The following is a 21,883-nucleotide window of genomic DNA, read 5'->3' as shown; positions in this document are numbered from 1 at the left end:
GATGGGGCTCCAGCTGTCAGGTGGGTTACTTGTGTGCGATGGCATTGGTAGAATCATGCGTGTTCTTAGAGGTAAAATCTGTTCTTGTCCATTGAGTCTGGTAGCTTTGACGAGAGCATAGATAGAAGCTTCAGTTCAGTTTCTAAAATACATTTTTCTGCCTTACAACAGCTACTTTTGAGGGATAAATTGTCGCTAAAACCTCTCCTTCATTTTTACATCCAAAGTTAAGGCTCCAGAAAGACGTACCTGCTCATGGAAATAGAATAGATTAATGCACTAACGCCAACCATTGGTCACCACGGATGTAAGCCAGACAAGCTCTGAGAAACAATGAAGCAGCTGTAAAATGTCTAACAAGGCTGACTTTAGCTCTTATTTCACGTTTCCATTTCAATTCCTGCTTACTGCCTCCAGGTTTTCACTGCCACATTCTAAATAGCTTTAAGCAACGAGTAAAATGAAAAGATCAATGCAATTAAATCCACTGGGCGCGAGGGTTAATGCTGTCGCTGCGTTAGAGGATCACTCATTTACTAATTAGAAATCGCTGCAGCCTCTGCACTTTGTTGGACCTCGAGTAACTTTGCATGCACATGCAGCAGTTCTTCTGGAGCTTCTCAACAGTTCACAAAGGAGAGGACTACAAGTCCACAGATGAAGACGAGGAGAAGCTTTTCTGAGGATATATTTCAGAAAACTTTCTGGCTATTTGGAACTATTTGATACTCATTTGAAGATAATCAGAATGAGTGCAAACTGTAAAATAAATACTGTGGCTACAATTCCCCAAAGCATCCATTGGGATGTGTAGAAATCCACAAAAAGACCCGTGGCCAAAAATGTAACACAGCAAGAAGTATCAATATGTTTCAACGTTTCAGTTTTATAAGTGACAACAGAACCGTCTCTCACTGAATTGCCTGCCTCATCATTCTCAACGGCGTAAGATGGATATGTTGCCATTGAGACAGGCAGGCAGGAGGATAGATGGGCATTTACATGCAGAGATACGCTCATAGTTCAACCGTGAAGACGTCGCAGTGGCATTTCTGAAAACGCCGAAACGCTCTCGACTAAATTCACCGAGCTCTGCAGATAAGTGATGACTGCCCTCTCGCTGTCACGTTCCCGCTTAGCAAACGCACAGAGGAGGCAACCGTGGCGCTCTTCATTTATTTTCTTTTTCCCATCGGCCATCGAGTTTTTTTAGAAATTTCTTCATGCTGCATAAATCGCAGCGACCCTGCACTGACCCATGGCTGGTGAATGTCAACAGCTATGCCATCAAGTGATGGGAAGGGAGTTCAAAGAGAGGGACGGGCCGTGACTGAGGCCTCCAGAGAGAACTTTAATGAAATGCACGTCCAGACCTTCTGGTCTTCGCACACCAGTGAAGGGAAGAGGAACACTTCAATGAAACTACACTGACACGCAAGCTGTCCGCAAGGAATGGAGGTCAAGAACGCTCAAAAGTCTCACCTAAAGCGTGATGAACACAGTGAGAGCCATTCCCAGTGCAGGCACTCGCCCCCAATCAGGGGAATCAAGCCGGCGGCTCTGTGCTCACTTCTTCAAGAGATTTGGCGTTGGGGAGCCCAGATGGACATGCATTAAACAACAGAGGACTGGACGAGTCCTGTTGAGGAGCAAGGACGGAGACATTCGTTGATGAAATATTCACTCTCTCATTGTGCTGAGAGGATAACAGCAAACACGGCGAAAGCCCCTTTCACACTTGCACTACAACCCCTAACTCAGTGAGAGATAAACCGGTGGAACGGTTTGTTCGTGAATGGCCGAATCATCCCGAGCCGGACCGCTCCCCATAGTGCAAAGGCATGAGTGACTGAGCCCAGTGGGAATAGAGCGAGCGAGCGTGTTGAGGGTGTTCCTATCGAGGCTGGTGGGAAACTGGAAGACACCGAACACCACCCATTTCATGAATCGGTTCAAGGTCCAATTCGATATCGATTCGTTTGGGAACAATTTATAGAGAAACTTTTCATTTAATTGTACTTAATAATTCCTGTTTAAAGCTGCTCACACTGTCTGGTCCAAGACATTAGAAATATTACAGTGAGCCATCGAGACATTCAGCCTTCGGTGCTGGGTTTTGCAATGCAAAGTCTTCCCACTGTCACAGTTATGGTGAACATATTTTTTGTAAACTTCTCAAACCAACAAAATGAAAGTCATGGCAGCTTCCACAAGGACTCATCAGGTGTAGAAGGTAACAACCCTCACGCACTGTCATCGGCTATGGAGGTGGTGCTCCCCAGCGAAGAACGGTGTTGTGTTAGGATCCGTGTGTCCGGCTCCCAGTGGGTTCTGCTGCCTTATTTCCCCCTCCTGTCTGTTTTCTTATCGTGGTACACGTGCTTCATGTTTTTTTGTTTTTGAGCCTACAGTTTCCGCCCACCACCACGCCCCTCTCGTTTGGCACAGCTGATGCTCGGCCCAATGAGTAGCGCCAGGTGATTTAAGGGACACGAATCAGATGGCCCTTTGTCAGTTGGGTCTGGTCACCAGTCCGGTTCCTGTGAGGTGGAACATCAACTCCATGTTCATGTTCATGACATTAGAGTCCACGGACTTTGAGTTTGGTCGAGTTGCTCTCCGGCGAAGGAATAACTCTAGTCTTTGTTTTGTTTTATTCTTTGTCGATTTTTTCTCCCTTGCTGATCAGGAAAATAAAGTCCTTGCTTTATTTTCAAAACTGCTGCGTGAGCGAGCATTTGGGTCCTCAAGACCACACACTGTAACAGAACGAACTGACCAGCCGCCGCAGCAGAATTGCTTCCTTTTTTCTGAATTTCTCTGACATCGTCGGCCTCGACTACATTCTATGCTTCACGTTAAATTTACTCTAATACTCGAGTCAATCTTCACTGACTGACATGTATACTCCTCCTCACGAGCTGTATTCACACTCATGGTTTCCACACCCACCATGCAACACTACTGATTGCGATCTGCATATTCACACTAATGCTTTGGATGTTGCAGGTTTTCAGAGCTTTTTGGTAATTTTAGAATATTCTGTCTTGATTCTAATCCAGAACACCAGCACTCCGGCAGAGTTAAAACGTACATTTAAATTTAGTTTCCGGGGTAACGTTATCACGTAGCCTCTTGACATGTGTCAAGACTAGAGGCTGAGATGCTCAGACGGATGTATCCCGTCATATCAAATTCAGATATTTTACCAGCTTTGATTTTTTTTCAAGAATAAAAAGAAGAGATGTCTGGAGGAAGGTGCATCACATGGATGACCCAGAATGCAACACTACTGATACAACTGATGGCCACACTCCATGTGTCCATCCAGGCAAATTGATGGAGCCTAATGTTATTAGAAAAAAAAACAAATATGATATAATTTGTAACTGTCCAAAATAATGTTAAGTGTACAGTATTGGTATATATTTCCAAGTTAGCCTGCACTGACTGGTCGATACGTGCGATGCATTGAGTGGGCAGCGCGCCGTGTATTGAGTGGGCCGGTCTGACAGGAACTCCCGGGCCACTTTGTTCCCCCAGTGCCTGGCCATGTTGAGACAAGTCTAAATGAAATCTATGATGACACAATGATTTATAAGTAGATTCATATTTTGTATTGATAATGTAAACCAGCAAAGTGACTAAAGTTGTTTAATAAAGGTATTGGAGTAAAGTAGAATATTTGCCTCTGATATGGAGTGAAGTAGAAGAAACCTTAAAATAATACTACAATACTACTGGCTTAGTGTTAATGTACTCTTTAATTTGACGGTGCAGCTTTTGACTCGGTCACGTTAGCCATCTGCAATTCGATATTTCAAGACGCAAAAACAGCTTAAGTGTAAGTTTAACACAGTTTAGATATTCTAAAATGTTGCTTCTGCTGAAATATCAACATTTGATATAAAACAGAGATTTAGAGAAATTCTTTCTAGAATTAAAACGTGCGTGATGAAACTTAATTTGAAAGGAGACGGAGGGGGCGGAGCTTTCCAGTGTAACAGTGAACGTTGTCATCAACACTGTGCGTTCTACTCTTGCTCTAGTAGTAATGACTCTGACAGTCAATTCACTTTCACTTTAAAACTTCAATTTTACACAAACATGTTTAACTCAAAACTGGGGGCTATTTACTCTTGTAATTGTTGTAATAATAATACTTTGACACAGAATTTTTAACACCGGGGAATTTACTGTGTAGATCTTTGAATATGAAACTAGACAACAAGGTTTGGGATGAAGAGTTTAGTGCTGTAACTTCCGCAAATCTTATCTTCCCCTTTCAGATCTCTCCCACCACGTCCTCCTTCCTCTTCCTCATCCAGGAAATACAATAAATCCCCCGTGAGGTGAACACCATACTGAACCTCATCCACCAACAGGGAACCTCTCTCTCTCTCTCATTTCCTCCTAATTGTGTTCAACTTCAATCAGTCTCTTTAGTTTTCTCTTCCTCCTAATTCTGTGGTGTTTATGTATTCATGGTAAATGTCTCTCCCTCTCTCTGTTTCTCTCTCATTTAAACCGGTCAGTCACAATCTCCCTCTCTCTTTTCTAATCACACTCTACCGGCCCATTGTTGTGCTGACCTCCTTCTTCCTCTTCATCATTCTAGGCTTTTGTCCTCTCACTATCTGTTCTGTCAATACATTCCCAGTGCCTTTAACCTCTATATTCTATATTTTCCGATCTCTTTATCCTCTTGACACTGATGTCATTTTCTCTCTGTGTGTGTTTTCTGAAGAGGCCCATCCCTCTACTGTTCATTTCTTCCTAACTGAAAGGCCTGTAAAACACTGGGAGGATTAACAATACTCGCCTGGGAATATGTTTGCATTAAAACTATTCATACTGGCAAGCGTTGCAACTTAACTCTATCTAAATAAAAGGTTTGCATGGATTGTGCTGTGAGGACCAACAAGCAGGATGTTATTGACCCAGAGCAGCTGAGGTAAAGTGTTGTATAGCTACTGAAAGCCATGCTATTGACTTCCCTTTGAGTGAAGTGCGTGAATCTGAGTTTCCTGGTAAACATTTACACATTAAAGTGCAATTAATCACACAAAAAGAAAAAAAGGCCCCTTTGTGTAGAGGCCAGATGTGGGCCAGACTTCTTGAGTCAAAGTTCACGTCTTTGATACGGATTCATTTTAAAACTTCTGAATTTTGCATTAATTTGTTCACTGTCATTAATTCAAACTGGCTCGCCCACGAGAGGTTTATCGACCTCCCTCATAACGATCCGTCTCATTTCCCGATGAAGGAGACGGCAGATGTTATATGTTTTCCCGTCTTTTCTGCGCACATTCATAACGTGATTTAACGGGTGAGATGGAGCACTGGAGCTGCAGGCAGAGACAAGAGGAGGAAGAGGAGGAGGAGGAGGAGGAAGCCAGGGGAGCTGAGCTGGATGCGGTTAAATCTGCAGCTGCTTCGCTTCCCCCACACCATCACATCGCCACTTCGCTGTCAAAGAAAACAGGAGAATGATATTCCAGAGAGAGGACGGAGAGAGAAATGAGTGCAGAAGAGACTAAGAGGAAAAAAAGAGCGAAGATGAAAAAAAAAAAAAAAGAGAGAGAGAGATTCAATTCAATTCAATTCAGTTTATTTGTATAGCCCAATTTCACAAATTACAAATTTGTCTCGGAGTGCTTTACAATCTGTACACATAGACATCCCTGCCCCAAAACCTCACATCGGACCAGGAAAAACTCCCAAATAACCCTTCAGGGGGAAAAAGGAAGAAACCTGGAGGAGAGCAACAGAGGAGGATCCCTCTCCTAGGATGGACAGATGCAATAGATGTAATGTGTACAGAAGGACAGATTTAGAGTTAAAATACATTCAATGAATATGACAGAGTGTATGAATAGTTCATAGTAGGCATATTCGATCCATCAGGCAGATGGCGGTGGGGAGGAGGTGGGCGGAGTCTCAACAGGACAGTGTTCACGACCCAGACGATCCATCAGGCAGATAGGATTATGCCGTCTCATAGGGTCCGATCCCCCATGAGACGCGAAGTCAAAAGGACTTCGGGAGAAAGCAGAGTAGTAACGTGTGATTGAGAGATGAAAATTCATCCTTAAGGAGAGAAAAGCTATAAGCCTATAGCAGCATATCAAGGGGCTGGACCAGGGCAAACCTGATTCAGCCCTAACTATAACTCTGTCAAGAGGAAGGTCTTAAGTCTACTCTTAACGAGGTGACTGTGTCTGCCTCCCGGACTGAATTGGAAGCTGGTTCCATAAAGAGGAGCTTGATAACTAAAGGCTCTGGCTCCCATTCTACTTTTAAGACTCTAGGAACTACAAGTAGACCCGCATTTAGTGCGTGAAGCTCTCTAGTGGGGCAATATGGTACGACAAGCTCCTCAAGATATGATGGAGCATCACCAATCAAGGCTTTGTAGGTTAAGAAGAATTTTAAAAGTGATTCTTGATTTTACTGGGAGCCAGTGCAGAGCAGCTAGTGCAGGAGTGATGTGATCTCTTTGCTTAGTTTTAGTGAGAACACGAGCTGCAGCATTCTGGATCAACTGGAGGGACCTAAGAGATTTATTAGAGCAGCCTGATAATAAGGAGTTGCAGTAATCCAGTCTCGAATGAGCAACGTGAACCAATTTTTCTGCATCTTTTGAGACAAGATGTGCCTGATTTTGAAATATTACGTAGATGAAAGAATGCAGTCCTTGAGATTTGCTTTACGGGAGTTAAAGGACAAGTCGATCAAAGATAACGCCAAGATTCTTTACAGTGGTGTTGGATGCCAGGGCAATGAATCCACATCACCAGATAATTGATCTCTGAGGTGCTCAGGGCCGATTAAAATTACTTGGTTTTGTCTGAGTTTAACATCAAAGTTGCAGGTCATCCATGTTTTATGTCTTTAAGACATGCTTGAATTTTACAGAGTTGGTTGCTCTCCTCTGGTTTTATCGATAAATATAGTTGAGTGTCATCTGCATAACAATGAAAGTTTATGGAGTGTTTCCTGATAATATTGCCCAAAGGAAGCATGTATAAGGTAAATAAAATTGGTCCAAGCACAGAACCTTGTGGAACTCCGTGATTAACGTTGGTGGTTATCGTTTAGGCAAATACAAACTGAGATCGATCTGATAAATAGGATTTAAACCAAATTAGTGCCGTGCCTGAAATGCCAATCGACTGCTCCAGTCTCTGTAACAGGATGTCATGGTCAATGGTGTCGAATGCAGCACTAAGGTCTAACAAGACCAGGACAGAGAGGAGTCCTTTATCTGCTGCCATTAAGAGGTCATTTGTAATTTTCACCAGTGCCGTCTCGGTGCTGTGGTGTTTTCTAAATCCTGATTGAAATTTCTCAAATAAACTATTATGATGTAGAAAACAACTGATTTGCGACCACTTTCTCAAGGATCTTGGAGAGGAAGGAGGTTAGAGATCGGTCTGTAGTTAGCCAATACCTCTGGATCCAGAGTGGGCTTCTTCAGGAGAGGTTTAATAACAGCCACCTTGAAGGAATACGTGGCCTGTTAGCAGAGACACATTGATAATATCTAATAGAAGCCGCCAATTAAGGATGGGGTCCAAGAGACAGGTAGACGGTTTCAAGTAGAAACCGTTGAAAATAATTGGTCACGGTTGATAGGAGAAAATCCTCCAAATATACACCAGGGCATACAGCGGTTTCCAAGGCCATTCCACTTGAGAACAGATTGGCACTGGTTATGGGCAAGAGATTATTAATCTTGTCCCTAATAGTTAAAATCTTTTCATTAAAGAAGTTCATAAAGTCATTACCACTAAGGTTTATAGGAATGCTCGGCTCCACAGAGCTGTGACTCTCTGTCAGCCTGGCTACAGTGCTGAAGAGAAACCTGGGGTTGTTTATATTTTGTTCTATTACTGATGAGTAATAGGCTGCTCTGGCATTACGGAGGGCCTTCTTATATGTTTTAAGACTATCTCGCCAAACTAAGCGGGATTCTTGAGATTAGTTGACGTTTGCATATATGGTTCAAGCTTTAAATGACGTTTGCTTCAGTTTGCGGGTCTGAGGGTTATACCAGGAGCAAACCTCCTCTTCCTCACTGTCTTCTTCTTCAGAGAGTGTCATTCTCAGAGAGCCTATGGCACTGTCAACAAGATGATCAATCTGGGACGGACTAAAGTTAGACCAGGAGTCCTCTGTTATATTGAGTATCGAATCAAATACAGAAGGAATCGCTTTAAATTTAGCTACAGCACTATCCGTTAGACATCTAGTGTAGAAACTTTTGACTAACTGGGTACACTCCGGTACTTTAAATTCAAAAGTTATGAGATTGTGGTCTGACAGAAGAGGATTCTGTGGGAAGGCGTTCAAATGCTCAATGTCAACGCCATAAGTAAGAACAAGATCAAGCGTGTGGCCAAAGCTGTGAGTGGGTTTCTGTACTCTCTGACAGAAGCCAATCGAGTCCAACAAGGAGATGAATGCAGCACTAAGGCAATCATTATCAACATCCACATGGATATTAAAATCTCCAACAATAATAACTTTATCGGTTTTAAGAACCAAACTTGATATAAATTCTGAGAATTCAGATATAAACTCTGAATATGGACCTGGTGGCGGTACAGAATCACAAATCGAATTGGCTGTAGTGTTTTCCAGGTTGGATGTGAAGACTAAGAACAAGGCTTTCAAATGAGGTGTAGTGTAATTTTGGTTGAGGATTAATTAATAGGCTCGATTCAAAGATGGCTGTACTCCACCTCCTCGACGGTGCCTCGAGGAATGTGAGTATTAATATGACTTGGAGAGTCGATTCATTCAGGCAGACATATTCTTCATGGCTCAGCCAGGTTTCAGTTAGGCAACATAAATCAATGTGATTATCTGATATTAAATCATTCAGTAACACAGCTTTACATGACTGAGATCGAATATTTAGGAGACCACATTTAATAGACCTATTTTGTTGCACTGCTGAAATAATTGTGTTAACTTGTATAAGGTTGTGTACGACTCCTCTTCTGCTTACTTTTGATTTATTTAATTGAAGACACAGTCTCTACTCTAAAGTCAAGGAATGGAAGAGCAGAGAGGTGTTAAACTACAACTCTGCTCCCGGTTCCTGATCTGAACCCTGGGTCCGGTGATCAACTTGGTCATATTCAGAAATGAATGAGCGCTCCGTCCAGCGTGGGATGAATGCCGTCTCCTCATCAGATCAGGTTTTCCCAGAAAGTCTTCCAGTTGTCTCGCTGGGCTTGAAAGACGACATTCGGCTATACAATTCGTCTGTCTGCAAATTTGGGAGAGGGCCAGAGAAAATTATTCTCTCTATGTCCAGGTGGAATACATGTTCTAACACATTCACGCTGTTGAGTCGTGCAGATTAAATGTTACTTTTAGAACAGGAAAAGAAGCTCAACTCACTCAATGTTTGACAGATTGATTAATATCTGTCGGCTGTCGTACGTATTGATCGGCTGTCACGGTAACCGATTTGGACGGACGATATCATAATGCCACGACACAATATTATTGTTGTTTGAGAAACTATTTTCTATAATCGCATAATGCTATGAGCACACCTCTAATTGATGAGAATATTCAGATATTGGAATTGGAATGGTAAAGAATTATTACAATATTGAAAATAATTCAAACTTCAATTAAATAGAACCACGCAACCAAAGAGTGAAATGGACTCAGGAAAATGGCATTTTAATAAATATTGAACATTTGGTGCAGGGGCTCAGAAAGTCATTCATTTATTAATCAGCATTATATTGTCAGATGGTTAAGATCTTTTTTGACAAAAAATGCAAAGTAACAACATGATGGCTATGAGCTAGAGGGCCTCTGTTCGTATGGCCGCACAATATGTAGTTTCTTTATCGCCATAGCATGAAAGACCACAATATTTAACTTTGTTTTTTTGTGATTTTGGGAGTTAAAAGTGAGTTTGAGTAGATAACTGCACTTTAAATTGTAAAATCACCTTTTTTGATCAGTGCCTTTTGTGTTCAGTTCAATTATTTATTTTCTGAACTTGACTGTTTGATGTGATTTTCTTAGAATAGATATCCACACACTGAAGGGCATAGTACTTATAGTTTGAGTGCTCTAATAAAAGTCCTCTACAGCGCCTAAATAAAGTGTCCAAGTATATCTTTCAATAAGTCGATAACGTAATTATCGGAGCGGTCGTATGGATTAATGGATTGGCTGGACATACTGATAGGTGAATGAATGGGTGGATTATAGATTGACGGATCAATAAGTGATTGGAAGAGTGACCAGATACAAGTTGAGATTAAAAGCATAAAATCAACTGTCTGAAGCAGCAAGCTCACATTGAACCACATTGGTATCCCTCCCCTTTCTGTAGACATCACACACACTGAATAATTTATACTCGCTACTCCCACACTAATCTGTCACCTCTTCCTCTCTGTGGCCTGTACACGTGTGTGTGTTTTGCCAGAGCTGTACACCACTCCTCCGCATTCCACTGTATACAGCGCCCAATGTATTGGATGATGCAGAAACGACACAGCAATGACATTAATGTTATTAAATTGCTATAAAAGGATAATTACCAGACAAGCCCTCACAATTTAAACAACTTTATATTAGAAAGAGTTCTTGTCCTGCTCAGTAATTAAAAAAATTTGAGCAAATTTATAACCCAAAACAAACAAGATAAAAATGTAATTCAACCAAATTAGATCGATGTAGTCAAATATATATGAAACAAAATCATTTTAATTTGGATGCTTCTTCTGTGAACCCGAAGCTGGTCCTGAATAATGTAGTATTTGAGTTCAGTATTCACAGCTGAGGGGCGTCTCAGACGGAGCTGAGGTGGAGCTCACGAAGAGACCGTGGAGACTTTAAACTGCCCGTTTCCTTTCCATCACACGTTGTGTTTTACTGCGTCCATTTCTCCAACAGACTCATGATACGTTCTGTTGTATCGTATTCATGTTCAATCAGCACCTGACAGGTAAGTATAGTTTAAACTTCGGCATAAACCAGGCGGCAACCGCCGGTTCTGAAGAGTGGGGCCAACGCAGAAGTGTCTTAAATCTGCATTCTCTTGACTGTCCAGCAGGGGGCAACCCTTCTGGCTGTATAGAAGTCTATGAGAAAATGACTCTACTTCTCTCTTGATTTATTACCTAAGTTAACATGATAAACATGAGTTCATGGTCTCAATCTCCAGTTTTAAGTCATCTTCAATGCTGATGTCAAATAGTCGATAAAACAGGTTGTGCTTTTGGGGGCGTGGCTTCCTTGTGATTGGCAGGTGGCTATACATCAGCGTGGTCTGGCGTTCAAGTGAATGAAATAATGTAAACGACTGTATTAATAATACACAAAAAAAGCTATTTGGAATGCAAAGCTTCCCCTCGCCACATTGGCTGCCCTCCATCAAACAATAAAAAGGACAAACACAAGCGACTTCAGCACTGTGGAGGCGCTGCAGATGTCAACTTACGTCCTACACTGACAGCTGAGGCCTGGTTGAAATACACATGACTGACACAACAATGACTGACCAGCAGAGGCTTCTGGCTGACATGACAATTTTCAAATAAAACTATTTTTCAGCTGTAGCGGTGTGGTGTTCACAGAACATTTGGCCCAGAGGGGGACGGACATCTAGCGGCAAGTCTTCCTTTGACCAATGGGGGGAGTCCATTTACTCAAGTACTGTACAACTTTGAGACTATATACTCGTACTATACTTCAGTATTTCCCTTTGACACTTCATATTGTACTTTTATTTATTTGATAATTTAAGGTGCTTTGCAGATTGAGATTAGTAATATAAAATATAATCAGCAAATTATGATTATTATAAATTCACAAACTGCCAAACAATACATACAGTAATCAAAATAATCGCCACCTTTACCAGCTGCAACATAAATGAACACCCATCCATCAATATTGAGAATCCTGTGATATAATAAACAGCATTTTGAATTTATCCGGCATAATGAGTGCTTTTTACTTTTGGTACTTTCATCCGTATATTTTGATGCTGATACTCGTTTACTTTGATGCAGGAATTTTACTTGTAACAGTTCAGTTTCCTTAATGAACCCACGTTGTAAATGTTAAATGCTGCACGATGAGTTGTGACGTGTGTGTCGCAACTTTTTGAAAGTGGATGAAATGCAGTCTGGGATTTATTGAGAGCTTTGTGTTTCATTACAACATTCTGGAGAGGGGGAAACACACTCAACAGCTGAATGTGATGAAAGCAAAGAAAAGACGAAAGGGAGGGGGGGGATTATGAGGTATGGAGCTTTAAAAGACATGGTTACAAAACATTGTTGTGGATATGCTTGAGAGAAGCAGGACAGATGCTGAGGAGGAAGGAAGAAGAAGAAGAAAAAAGAGAGAGAGAGAGAGACGGTTTAAAGACACTTTATGGACAAGAGCTCATCTCTGGGGCCACATGGAGAGATGAGACGGTGGAAATGAAAGAGGATGGGAGATGATAATATAATTCTAATGCACGTATATGTTTATTGATTCCGTACATCACATAAACAGGCATCCTGTCTCCCATGTATGTTAAAGCAACACTATGTAACTTTTGGACCTTAAAATAACAGCTTGAAAAAAATTGTGCCGCTACAATGACTTTTAATATGACGATTTGCGTCTCCACTATTGCCAACGGGGGTCTGTGGGGAAATAACTCCGCTATGTAAGATTCTGGAGCTGCCCGGTACATCCGGCGGATGTACTCGACCTGCTTTCTGGCAGTGATTACGCAGTGTCATAAAGTGCCACTCCACGCTCGCAGCTACAGTATAAGGGTAGCTTTTTATGTAGCTTTTTGGTGTTGTCAACAATATTGTATTCGATCACACGTACTCCACATTTGCAGTCCCCCAAAACAAAAGTAAATGATGATTTCGGATGAACAGTGCAAAAGTAAACGCATTACATCTGAGGTTTCAAGTCAGCGTTGACTTTTTCAATAAAGATACAATGAGGAATTTTAGTTGTTGGCGGCTGCTGGGGACAAAAGAGCTCCAGCTTCCCTTGAGAACACCTCTCATGTTAAAGCTGCAGAGGTCTGACAGTCAGTCTGGATCCGCTCAGTCCTGGTTCTGGTTCCCTCTCGCCTCCTTTCCCCCCAGAAGCCAAGCGGTCTGGATCTCCAACAGCGTGGGATCGGTGTTGGAAATCATTCCATAGAACTATTGTGGCATCACAAGGGGACAGGTAGTGGAGGGACGCTACATTCCCACTCAGTGTCAGCAGCCACACCACAAAATGGCCGCTGTTGCCGAAACTACATCTCCCAGACTGCCTCATCACTCACCTGCAGCTGCAGGTTCTTAGGGTACCTAACTGAGGCTGGGAAGCTTGATAAGAGACAGAGGGGTGAGCACATGGAGAGGAAGAGCTGGACAAGCCAAGTGAGAAAGGGCAGCCAGGAGAAGGACAAGAACCAATCTTCTCTCTGATTGTCTCCAGTATACCAATAACCAGGACCACCATTTTTCTATCTCTGCAACAAATGCATTTTTATTTTCCAAAAAAGAAGAAACTGTAAATGTTTTTATGAGACAGCAAGCAGATGGCTCGAGGCCGCCATTTATACACCCATAAATGGTAAATCACGCTCTATTTATCAGATGCAAATGCTGTCGAGAGACAAATCTATATGTGCTGCGGGGAAATTTTCTTGCAGATACGTTCAAACGTTTTGTTGTCAGGCTGATAAAAAAATGGATTCCAACTGTTCAGAAAACGATTGTGTTTTCTTTAACTCTCACAGCCTCTCGTTTGGATTACACTTGAATAATGCGGTCATTTATAAAGCACAAATTATAGCATCAAACTACTTTAAAATAAAGTGCTTCTGGTGTTCTGTGTCAAACTGTGCTTTTCAGAGGAAAGAAAGTGCAATTACATTTACGTGATTATGCGACAGAAAAGGATCACGTCAAAATAAAGCACAAAAAATATATATAGGACAAACACTCAGCTGTTATAAATCTTTTTAAGAAAGATATTTTAAGCAATATTTAATAAAATATTAAGTTTGAATAAAAGTAACAAATCATTTTTAAATGATAAAAAATGAAGGCACAATTATGATTTTTTTTTTTTTTAATTGCATTACAGAAAATAAAGAACTTTATCACAATATTCTAATTTTCTGAGACAGTCCTGTATAGTCAAAATGAAAAGAGGCAGGAAACCATGTGAAACTCAACAAGATCCTTTTAACATGCAAGCGGTTTGGATTATAGAAACAATAATGAGATGACTCTAAATTGGATCCTTTCATCCACGCGCTCTACTCTTCCACAACACACTGCATCTCTCCCGGCTGCACAGCAGGAATGTTCTGCGTCTGCTGATTTCTGCGGATGTGAACACAGTATTTAGGAAGCTGTGACACTGATTGTAATGGTCTTGGAGTGTGTGTGTGCAAAATACAGATGGCTTACTTGTCATATCTAAATGCATGTGAACTGATTTGTGCCTGTATGCTTCTGAATAGCGACGAGAACCAGTAAGATCCTGCTGAGAGAAAACATGGAACCAGGAACAACTCACACAGCAGCTACTGGATCCACTGGTTCTGATCCCAGTTACAGGTTCCCAGTAGACGTCAACATCCTCCAGTTGGGATTTCATATGCTGAGGGCCGCAGTGACAGTTTTGTAAGAGTCTCTTCAATGGGTAATGAGACGGTTTGTATAGTGTTTTCATCTTAACAGGAGAAGTTTCCTAAATGAATGAATTATATGTTTTTGTTTTATTCTCTTGGGATTAAAAACATGCACGAAACACAGCAAAGTCTTTGGAAAAGGTTTTGGAAAACTAGCAGTCAGTTCCAAGTGACTCAGAGCAGAAGCAATCATGGCAGTGAACAGTTCCACGTGGAAAAATGTCATAATAAATGTGTGGAGAAGAAAGTTTACTGAACATAAAATGAAAAAGGTGATGTGAAGCAGGGCTGCAACAACGAATCAATAAAATCGATAAAAATCGATTATTAAAATAGTTGGCAACGAATTTCATTATCGATTCGTTGTGTCGCGCGATTGTTACGGCGCTCAATAAGTCACGGAGTATAAACAAAGTTGAGTTGAGCGCAGAGCGGCGCAGGAGAAACCAGAGTGGAGGGAGGAGAGGCAGCTGCGTTGTGAGAGCCAATCAGCGCTGAGCTGCTCCGCTGTTGATGAATCTAATTGGCTGCTGCTGCTCAGGATGCGGAAGTCATTCACGTAGTCTTCAAGATTCAAGATTCAAGATGTTTTATTTGTCACATACACACACAGGGTGTGCAGTGAAATGAAAGTGGCAATGCTCAGCAGGAATGTGCAAGGGCAACAAGTACACACTATTTACAATAAAAAACAACACAATATTTACAGTAAGTGTGTGTGTGTGTGTGTGTGTGTGCCTAAGAGGGGCAGTTGTGTGGGTCTATGTGGGGGTCCTGGTGAGGTCGGAGTTCACAGTCCTGATGGCCTGAGGAAAGAAACTCCGTCTCAGTCTCTCTGTTCTTGCAGCGTGACTACGGAGGCGCCTGCCTGACCGCAGCAGCTGAAACAGTCTGTTGTTGGGGTGGTGAGGATCCTTCATGATCCTGCCGGCTCTGGTTCTGCACCTCCTGGTGTACAAGTCCTGCAGGGTGGGGAGTGTAGTTCCAATAGTGCGTTCAGCCGAACGCACTACTCTCTGCAGAGCCTTCCTGTCCTGAGCGGAGCAGTTGCCAAACCAGGCTGTGATGCTTCCTGTCAGGACGCTCTCTACAGCTCCAGAGTAGAAGGACTGAAGGATCCTCTGGGAAACTTTAAATTTCCTCAGCTGCCTGAGGTGGTAGAGGCACTGCCTTGCCTTTCTCACCAGAGTGTCTGTGTTCGTTGACCATGTCAGATCCTCGGTGATGTGGACTCCCAGGTATTTATACCCGCTCACCCTCTCCACAGTAGTCCCGTTAATCCCCAGTGGTGAGTACGTCCTCTGTTGTTGTACCCTCCTAAAGTCCACAATCAGCTCCTTAGTTTTGGTGACATTCATGATGAGGCTGTTGTCCCGGCACCAGAGTGACAGATCAGCAACTTCCTCCAGGTAGGCCTTCTCGTCGTTGTCGGAGATCAGGCCCACCACCACTGTGTCATCCGCAAACTTGATGATGGTGTTGGAGCTGAACCTGGCCACACAGTCATGTGTGTACAGGGAGTACAGTAGGGGCTGAGGACGCAACCCTGGGGGATCCTGTGTTCAGGGTGAGGGGTTTGAGGTGTGTCTGCCCACCCTGACCACCTGTGGCCTGGCGGTCAGGAAGTCCAGGATCCAAGCACACAGGGGTGTTCAGTCCCAGCTCAATCAGCTTGCCGGCCAGTCTGGAGGGACTATGGTGTTGAAAGCTGAACTATAATCAATGAACAGCAGTCTCACATAGCCCCCTCTGGCTGTCCAGATGAGAGAGTGTGGTGTGCAGTACCTGGGAGACAGCATCATCCGTGGATCTGTTTGGGCGATAAGCAAACTGCAGCGGGTCCATGGAGGAAGGGAGGAAGGCGCAGATGTAGTCCTTTATCAGCCTCTCAAAGCATTTCATGACCACCGAGGTGAGGGCCACGGTCGGTAGTCATTCATACATGCTGGAGAAGCATTCTTGGGCACAGGGACAATAGTGGATCTCTTGAAGCAGGCGGGGACCACGGACTCAGCCAGGAGAGGTTGAATATTGTGGTGAACACTGGAGCTAGCTGGTTAGCACAGGTCTTCAGTACTCGCCCAGATATGCCATCTGGACCTGCAGCTTTCCTGGTGTTCACCCTCAACAGAGCCCTCCTCACACTGTGCTCGGTCACAGAGAGTGTGTGTTCATCCCCAGCGGTAGAACTCACCTCGGCTACGCTTAACGGTGTTGTTGTTAGCGGCGAGCTAGCGCTGTTGTTGCTAGCCTCAAACCGTGCATAAAATGAGTTCAGGTCGTCCGCTAGGGATGCGTCGGCACTCACCATTGCGCGGGTCTGCTCTGGTAGTCTGTGATAGTCCGTAGCCCCTGCCATAGGCGCCTGGTGTCGCGCTGCTCCATCTGTGATTCCACTCTGTCTCGGTACCTCCTCTTGGCCTTCTTCACCTCCCTCCTCAGTCCATAGACTGCTGCCTTGTACTCGTCCATGTTGCGGATACAAGACCGGAGTTATAGGCAGCAATGCAGGCGTTCACAGCTTCACGGATGGATCTATCAACCCACGGCTTTTGGTTAGGAAAGACCCTAACTTTTACCGTGGGGACGATGGTGTCCGCTAAGCGTTGCTATGAGGCTCATTGCTACTTCCTGAAACTCGCTGACGTCACTGGAACTGGATTGGATCATGTCCCAGTCGACGACACGCAGAGCGTCCTGTAGCTCAGCCTCTGATTGGTCAGAACACCGCTTCGTTCCTCGTCACTACCGCTTCCGCGATCTTTTGCGGTACTCGGAAGCAAGAAAATGGCGGCATGGTCCGATTTGCGAACGGAGGAGAGACAGCCTTGTAGCCTCTCTTGAATGGCGTATAGCAGTGGTCCAACGTTCTTTCCCCTCTGGTAGCACACGTAATGTGCTGGTGAAAGTTCGGCATGACTTTTTTTAGGTTAGCCTTATTAAAGTCCCCAGCCACCACCACAGCGCGTCGGGATACTTGTTCTGATGCCGACATAACACATCATGTAGGTCCGATAGTGCTACGTCGGTGTCCGCTTGTGGTGGTATGTAGACGGCTGTGGTGATGACCGAGCTGAACTCCGCGGAAGGTAGAATGGACGGCATGAGATCGTCAGATGTTCCAGGTTCGGCGAGCAGGAACGAGAAAGAGTCTTAATGTCCTTGGGGTCGCACCACTTGTTGTTAGTCATGAAGCAAACCCCTCCACCCTTAGATTTACCAGACTCTTCCGTTCTGTCTGCACGGAAAACAGAGAAGGACTCGGTTGGGCATATGACTCGATCCGGCACCAGCGGGGTCAGCCATGTTTCCGTCAGACAAAAGATGTTACAGTCCCTCATGTCCCGTTGGAATCTGATCCTTGCCCTAACATCATCCATCTTATTTTCCAGAGACTGGACGTTAGCAAGAAGGATGCTGGGCAGAGGTGGACGGTGGGCTTGAACTCTCAGTCTGTTCGAATTCCGCTCCGTTTCCCTCGATGTTTTCGTCGTCTCCCCGTAGTAGCGGCTCCACTGTTGTTGTTGTGGTTCGCTCGTACGATCTCCGCCGGCCACGCTGGATCGATGGAAAAAGTGGACAAAACCCCTTGTTTTGCGCAAAAGTTTATGTCCAAAAGTGTGCTGCGGTCGTATGCTGTTAGTGCCGATGTGTTTGTGGCAAAGAAAATATTTTAAAAAAACACAAAAACTAAAAGAGCGCACAATCTCCGCGGAGCTACCTCGACGGCGTCTGGACACAGCCGCGCCATCTGTCTGAGACATTCACGGAGCTGAGTGCGCCTCCGGGTGACGTTATGAACTAAGGCACCAGGGCGTTACATGTCACGACGTGTGTGGCATTTCCACAAGAGTATAACGTAGAGAACATGGTTATTTATTCCGTGGCGGATGGCTGAAAATATTTTTCCACGGAGAAAGGCAACGGAGATAAGCCACGCCCCCTCACCGAATTAGGCGTTTAACCCATAAATAGCCAACTCAGGAGAGTAAACCGCTGTCAGTCTGTTTGTGACAGGTTCATCCACATGACCAGTGAACAGGGCTCATCACCATGGTGACCAGTGAACAGGGTTCATGGTGACCAGTGGATCTCCAGGACCTTTCCATGACTTTAAACCAAATTTCCATGATTAAACATTTAATGAAAACTCTGTGTAGACATGAACAAGTGAGAAGATGTAGTATTTAAAATAACAATGAGAATTCCAAAGCATACCGTATATATACCGTGTAAATTAACATTTGAATGAAACAAATTTGCATTACTTTTCCAAATATTCTGGGATTTTATTTTTTTCAATTACTTTTCTAGGCCTGCTAATAGCCATTTAAAAATGCCATGACTTTTCCAGGTTTTCCATGACCGTACGGACCCTGTTTTGAATAAAGGGTTGAAAATTACAGTGTTTTTGTTTTTTTATCCGATTAATCGATTAATCGATAAAATAATCAACAGATTAATCGATTATCAAAATAATCGTTAGTTGCAGCCCTAAAGTGAAGTGAAACAAATGTATATTGATGTTTCCACCAAGCTGTCAGCGCTGTATCGTCTTCGCCCACATTTTTACAAGCTTTAAAGAAAAACACTGAAATCAGCATGAACACAAATACCATAGATGCCTATAAGCACCAAACTTTAGATGCCACTATCTGGAAACCCATCTAAGACACAGGCCGCTCACGTCAATCCTACGCAGTCCAAATATCGTCACTCCGGTTCACTGGTTGCAAAAATCCAAAATGGCGATGGACAAAATGCCAAATTGGAGGCTTCAAAACCACAATTCACAAACCAATGGGGGACGTGAATTTTCCACTTCTACGTCCACTTATTATACACAGGATACCTTTAAACCAAGAAAGCAGAGCATAGAACAATGAGATCAGAGCATAGAACAATGAGATCAAAGAACCCTGAGGTCAGAGCATAGAACCCTGAGATCAGAGCATAGAACCCTGAGATCAGAGCATAGAACCCTGAGATCAGAGCATAGAACAATGAGATCACACAAAATAAAGTGTGTGATCTGGTTTGTCAGGTTGCAGAGACGGCAGAAGAACACAGGAACAATGTGATTGTGTTATCGGTATTGTCATGAAAACAACGAATGTGCTTTAGACTGCAGGGATAAATAAATGCAGATAAACGCTTTGTCAGGAGTAATTACCATCTGTGTTTGATGATCTGTTTACCAGGAGGGTGGATGATAAACTATACTGATAACTTATCATGAAATGTATGAAGTGACCGGGAATACATTACTGAATCTATGTCTTTCATTTCTCTGTTTTTCTGTCATTGTGTACGCCTTTATTTTCATCTTGGCAGCGTTTCGGAGGCGGGTGAAATTAAAAACGTCATTAACAGTCATATGTCGCTGTCAACGGTCACATTTACACTCAAGCATCAAGAAACATAATGCACCATCACAGCAATGCCCCAAAAACACCATCAGTGTTATCCACACACGCTCAATCTTTACTCACAGGGTCATGAAAAACATGGATCATAGTGACTGGGTGGAAACTATTTACTTTCCCATTCAACAGTAAACTGGAGAAGTAGTTGGTAAAGTGACATGAGATCAGCCAACCGTACTGGGAGGCAAAGAAGTAAAGGGACTGGAAACAATTTGATCCCGGCAGCGTATCGGTTTGAACTGCGGCTCGTCCGTTTGATATGAGCACACGAGAGATGAGATAAGAAAGCAGGATACCTGTAACCTCGCAGGGGGGATCGGAGATAATAAAAACAAGTGGCTGACGCCAAATCCCTCGGCTAATGAGCTGCATCCTGCTCTGCAGGATCTCATCTCGTATCTCCATCAAGGAGGAATTGAAACACGTCGGTTTTTTTTCATTTTCAAGTATGGCCGCAATGTTTCTGAACAACCGGATGCAACAGGCCCAACAGATTCACCCAGGGCCGTCGAAAGGCCTGCTGGGAAATATAGATGAATGAATGAGACGAGATGGGGAACGGGATGGGTGCGTCTGAGTGAGAGCCTTCACATGATGGTCCTCGAGAATCTCATTATGTCAAACTATTTCTATACTATCTCTCGCCAGAAATGTATTCTGCATTCAGTGTATTTGTAAATGATGGGATGTATCGCTCTCTACAAACATATCAGAACTATGTTAAGAACTGCAGTTCGAGCGTCGGCCGGTGTGTCGGTTGACTCACACAATGCGGACCCCAAATTCAAATTGAGTCCAGTCAGCTACAAAAGCAACGGAGACAGTTGTGTATAAGGACTTGTACTGTTTGTGTTATTCCACCATTGTAGGGTATGTGAATGGAAACACATCGGATATGCTAAGGCAGGGGTGCTCAATACGTCGATCGCGATTGACCGGTCGATCGCGGCGTAGTATTGGTAGATCGCATGACATTAAAAAAAAATTGGCCCGCCCCCTGACATTCCCTCTATAGCACGTCTTTGTTCTTTTATTAAACTAAACGTCTGTTATTGATCGTCTCTACACAGCAGCATGTCATTTCTGTCTCTACGTGTCGCGTTAACACTTCTCGGCTCTCCGTCCCCGCACGCCGCAGAGTGCACACATCGGGACCGAGCAAAAGAAAAGTCACTTGCACCCCCCCCCCCCCCGTACGTAGATCATTTCGACCTGGTCATTTTCTAAGTAGCTCGCATGCTGAAAAAGTGTGAGCACCCCTGTGCTAAGGCATCAACCGGACATGCCGATCAACACTTTTTTAAGTTATTATTCAGTCAATTAGTCAGACTATATTCGGAGATCAGATCGGCGGATCGACCCCCTGGGTACATCGATGTGTCCTTGGCAGTGGCGTCCCTAGGCTAAAAAACCCGGGGCTAATGCCCCGGATGTTTTTTAATTAGCCCTGAAAGTTAGAAAAACTCACTAGCACCCCCCCCCCCCGTCGACAACGCTCGCCGTGGGTCACTTTCCAATCTAAGCTGCATTGGCTAAGCCCCAGATGTATCCAAATCCTAGAGACGCCCCTGGTCCTTGGGCAAGATACTGAACCCCAAATTGTTCCTGAAGGCTGTGCCATCCATGTGTGAATGGGTGAAGGGCGATGTGAAGTGGACACTTCACTTCACTGTCTGTTGAACATAAATTTGCTCCTAAACCGGTTTGAACCGAACTGTGACTTCTGTGCACCGTTACTTATCAGAACAACATGAGGCGACGA

At 43.6% G+C, this 21,883-nt stretch overlaps 1 protein-coding gene across 2 annotated transcripts in view; it reads right to left on the bottom strand.

Annotated features, from left to right (window-relative positions):
- Positions 1-21,883, bottom strand: part of LOC130210409 (sodium/calcium exchanger 2-like) — a 173,342-nt gene that overhangs the window by 79,287 nt on the left and 72,172 nt on the right. The window contains exon 1 of one of the 2 annotated variants that reach the window (XM_056440682.1): positions 5,755-5,867. The exons of the other annotated variant lie outside the window; for it this stretch is intronic. Coding sequence (XP_056296657.1) covers positions 5,755-5,850 — 96 coding nt within the window. The 5' untranslated portion in view covers positions 5,851-5,867. Of the gene's footprint in view, positions 1-5,754; positions 5,868-21,883 lie in introns of those variants that run through there. 2 annotated transcript variants of the gene reach the window in all.

The sequence above is a fragment of the Pseudoliparis swirei genome, chromosome 20 (assembly GCF_029220125.1).
Source record: "Pseudoliparis swirei isolate HS2019 ecotype Mariana Trench chromosome 20, NWPU_hadal_v1, whole genome shotgun sequence".
NCBI lineage: Eukaryota > Metazoa > Chordata > Actinopteri > Perciformes > Liparidae > Pseudoliparis > Pseudoliparis swirei.
Note: the sequence above shows the minus strand (reverse complement) of the source record. Positions and strands in the feature narration are given on the sequence as shown.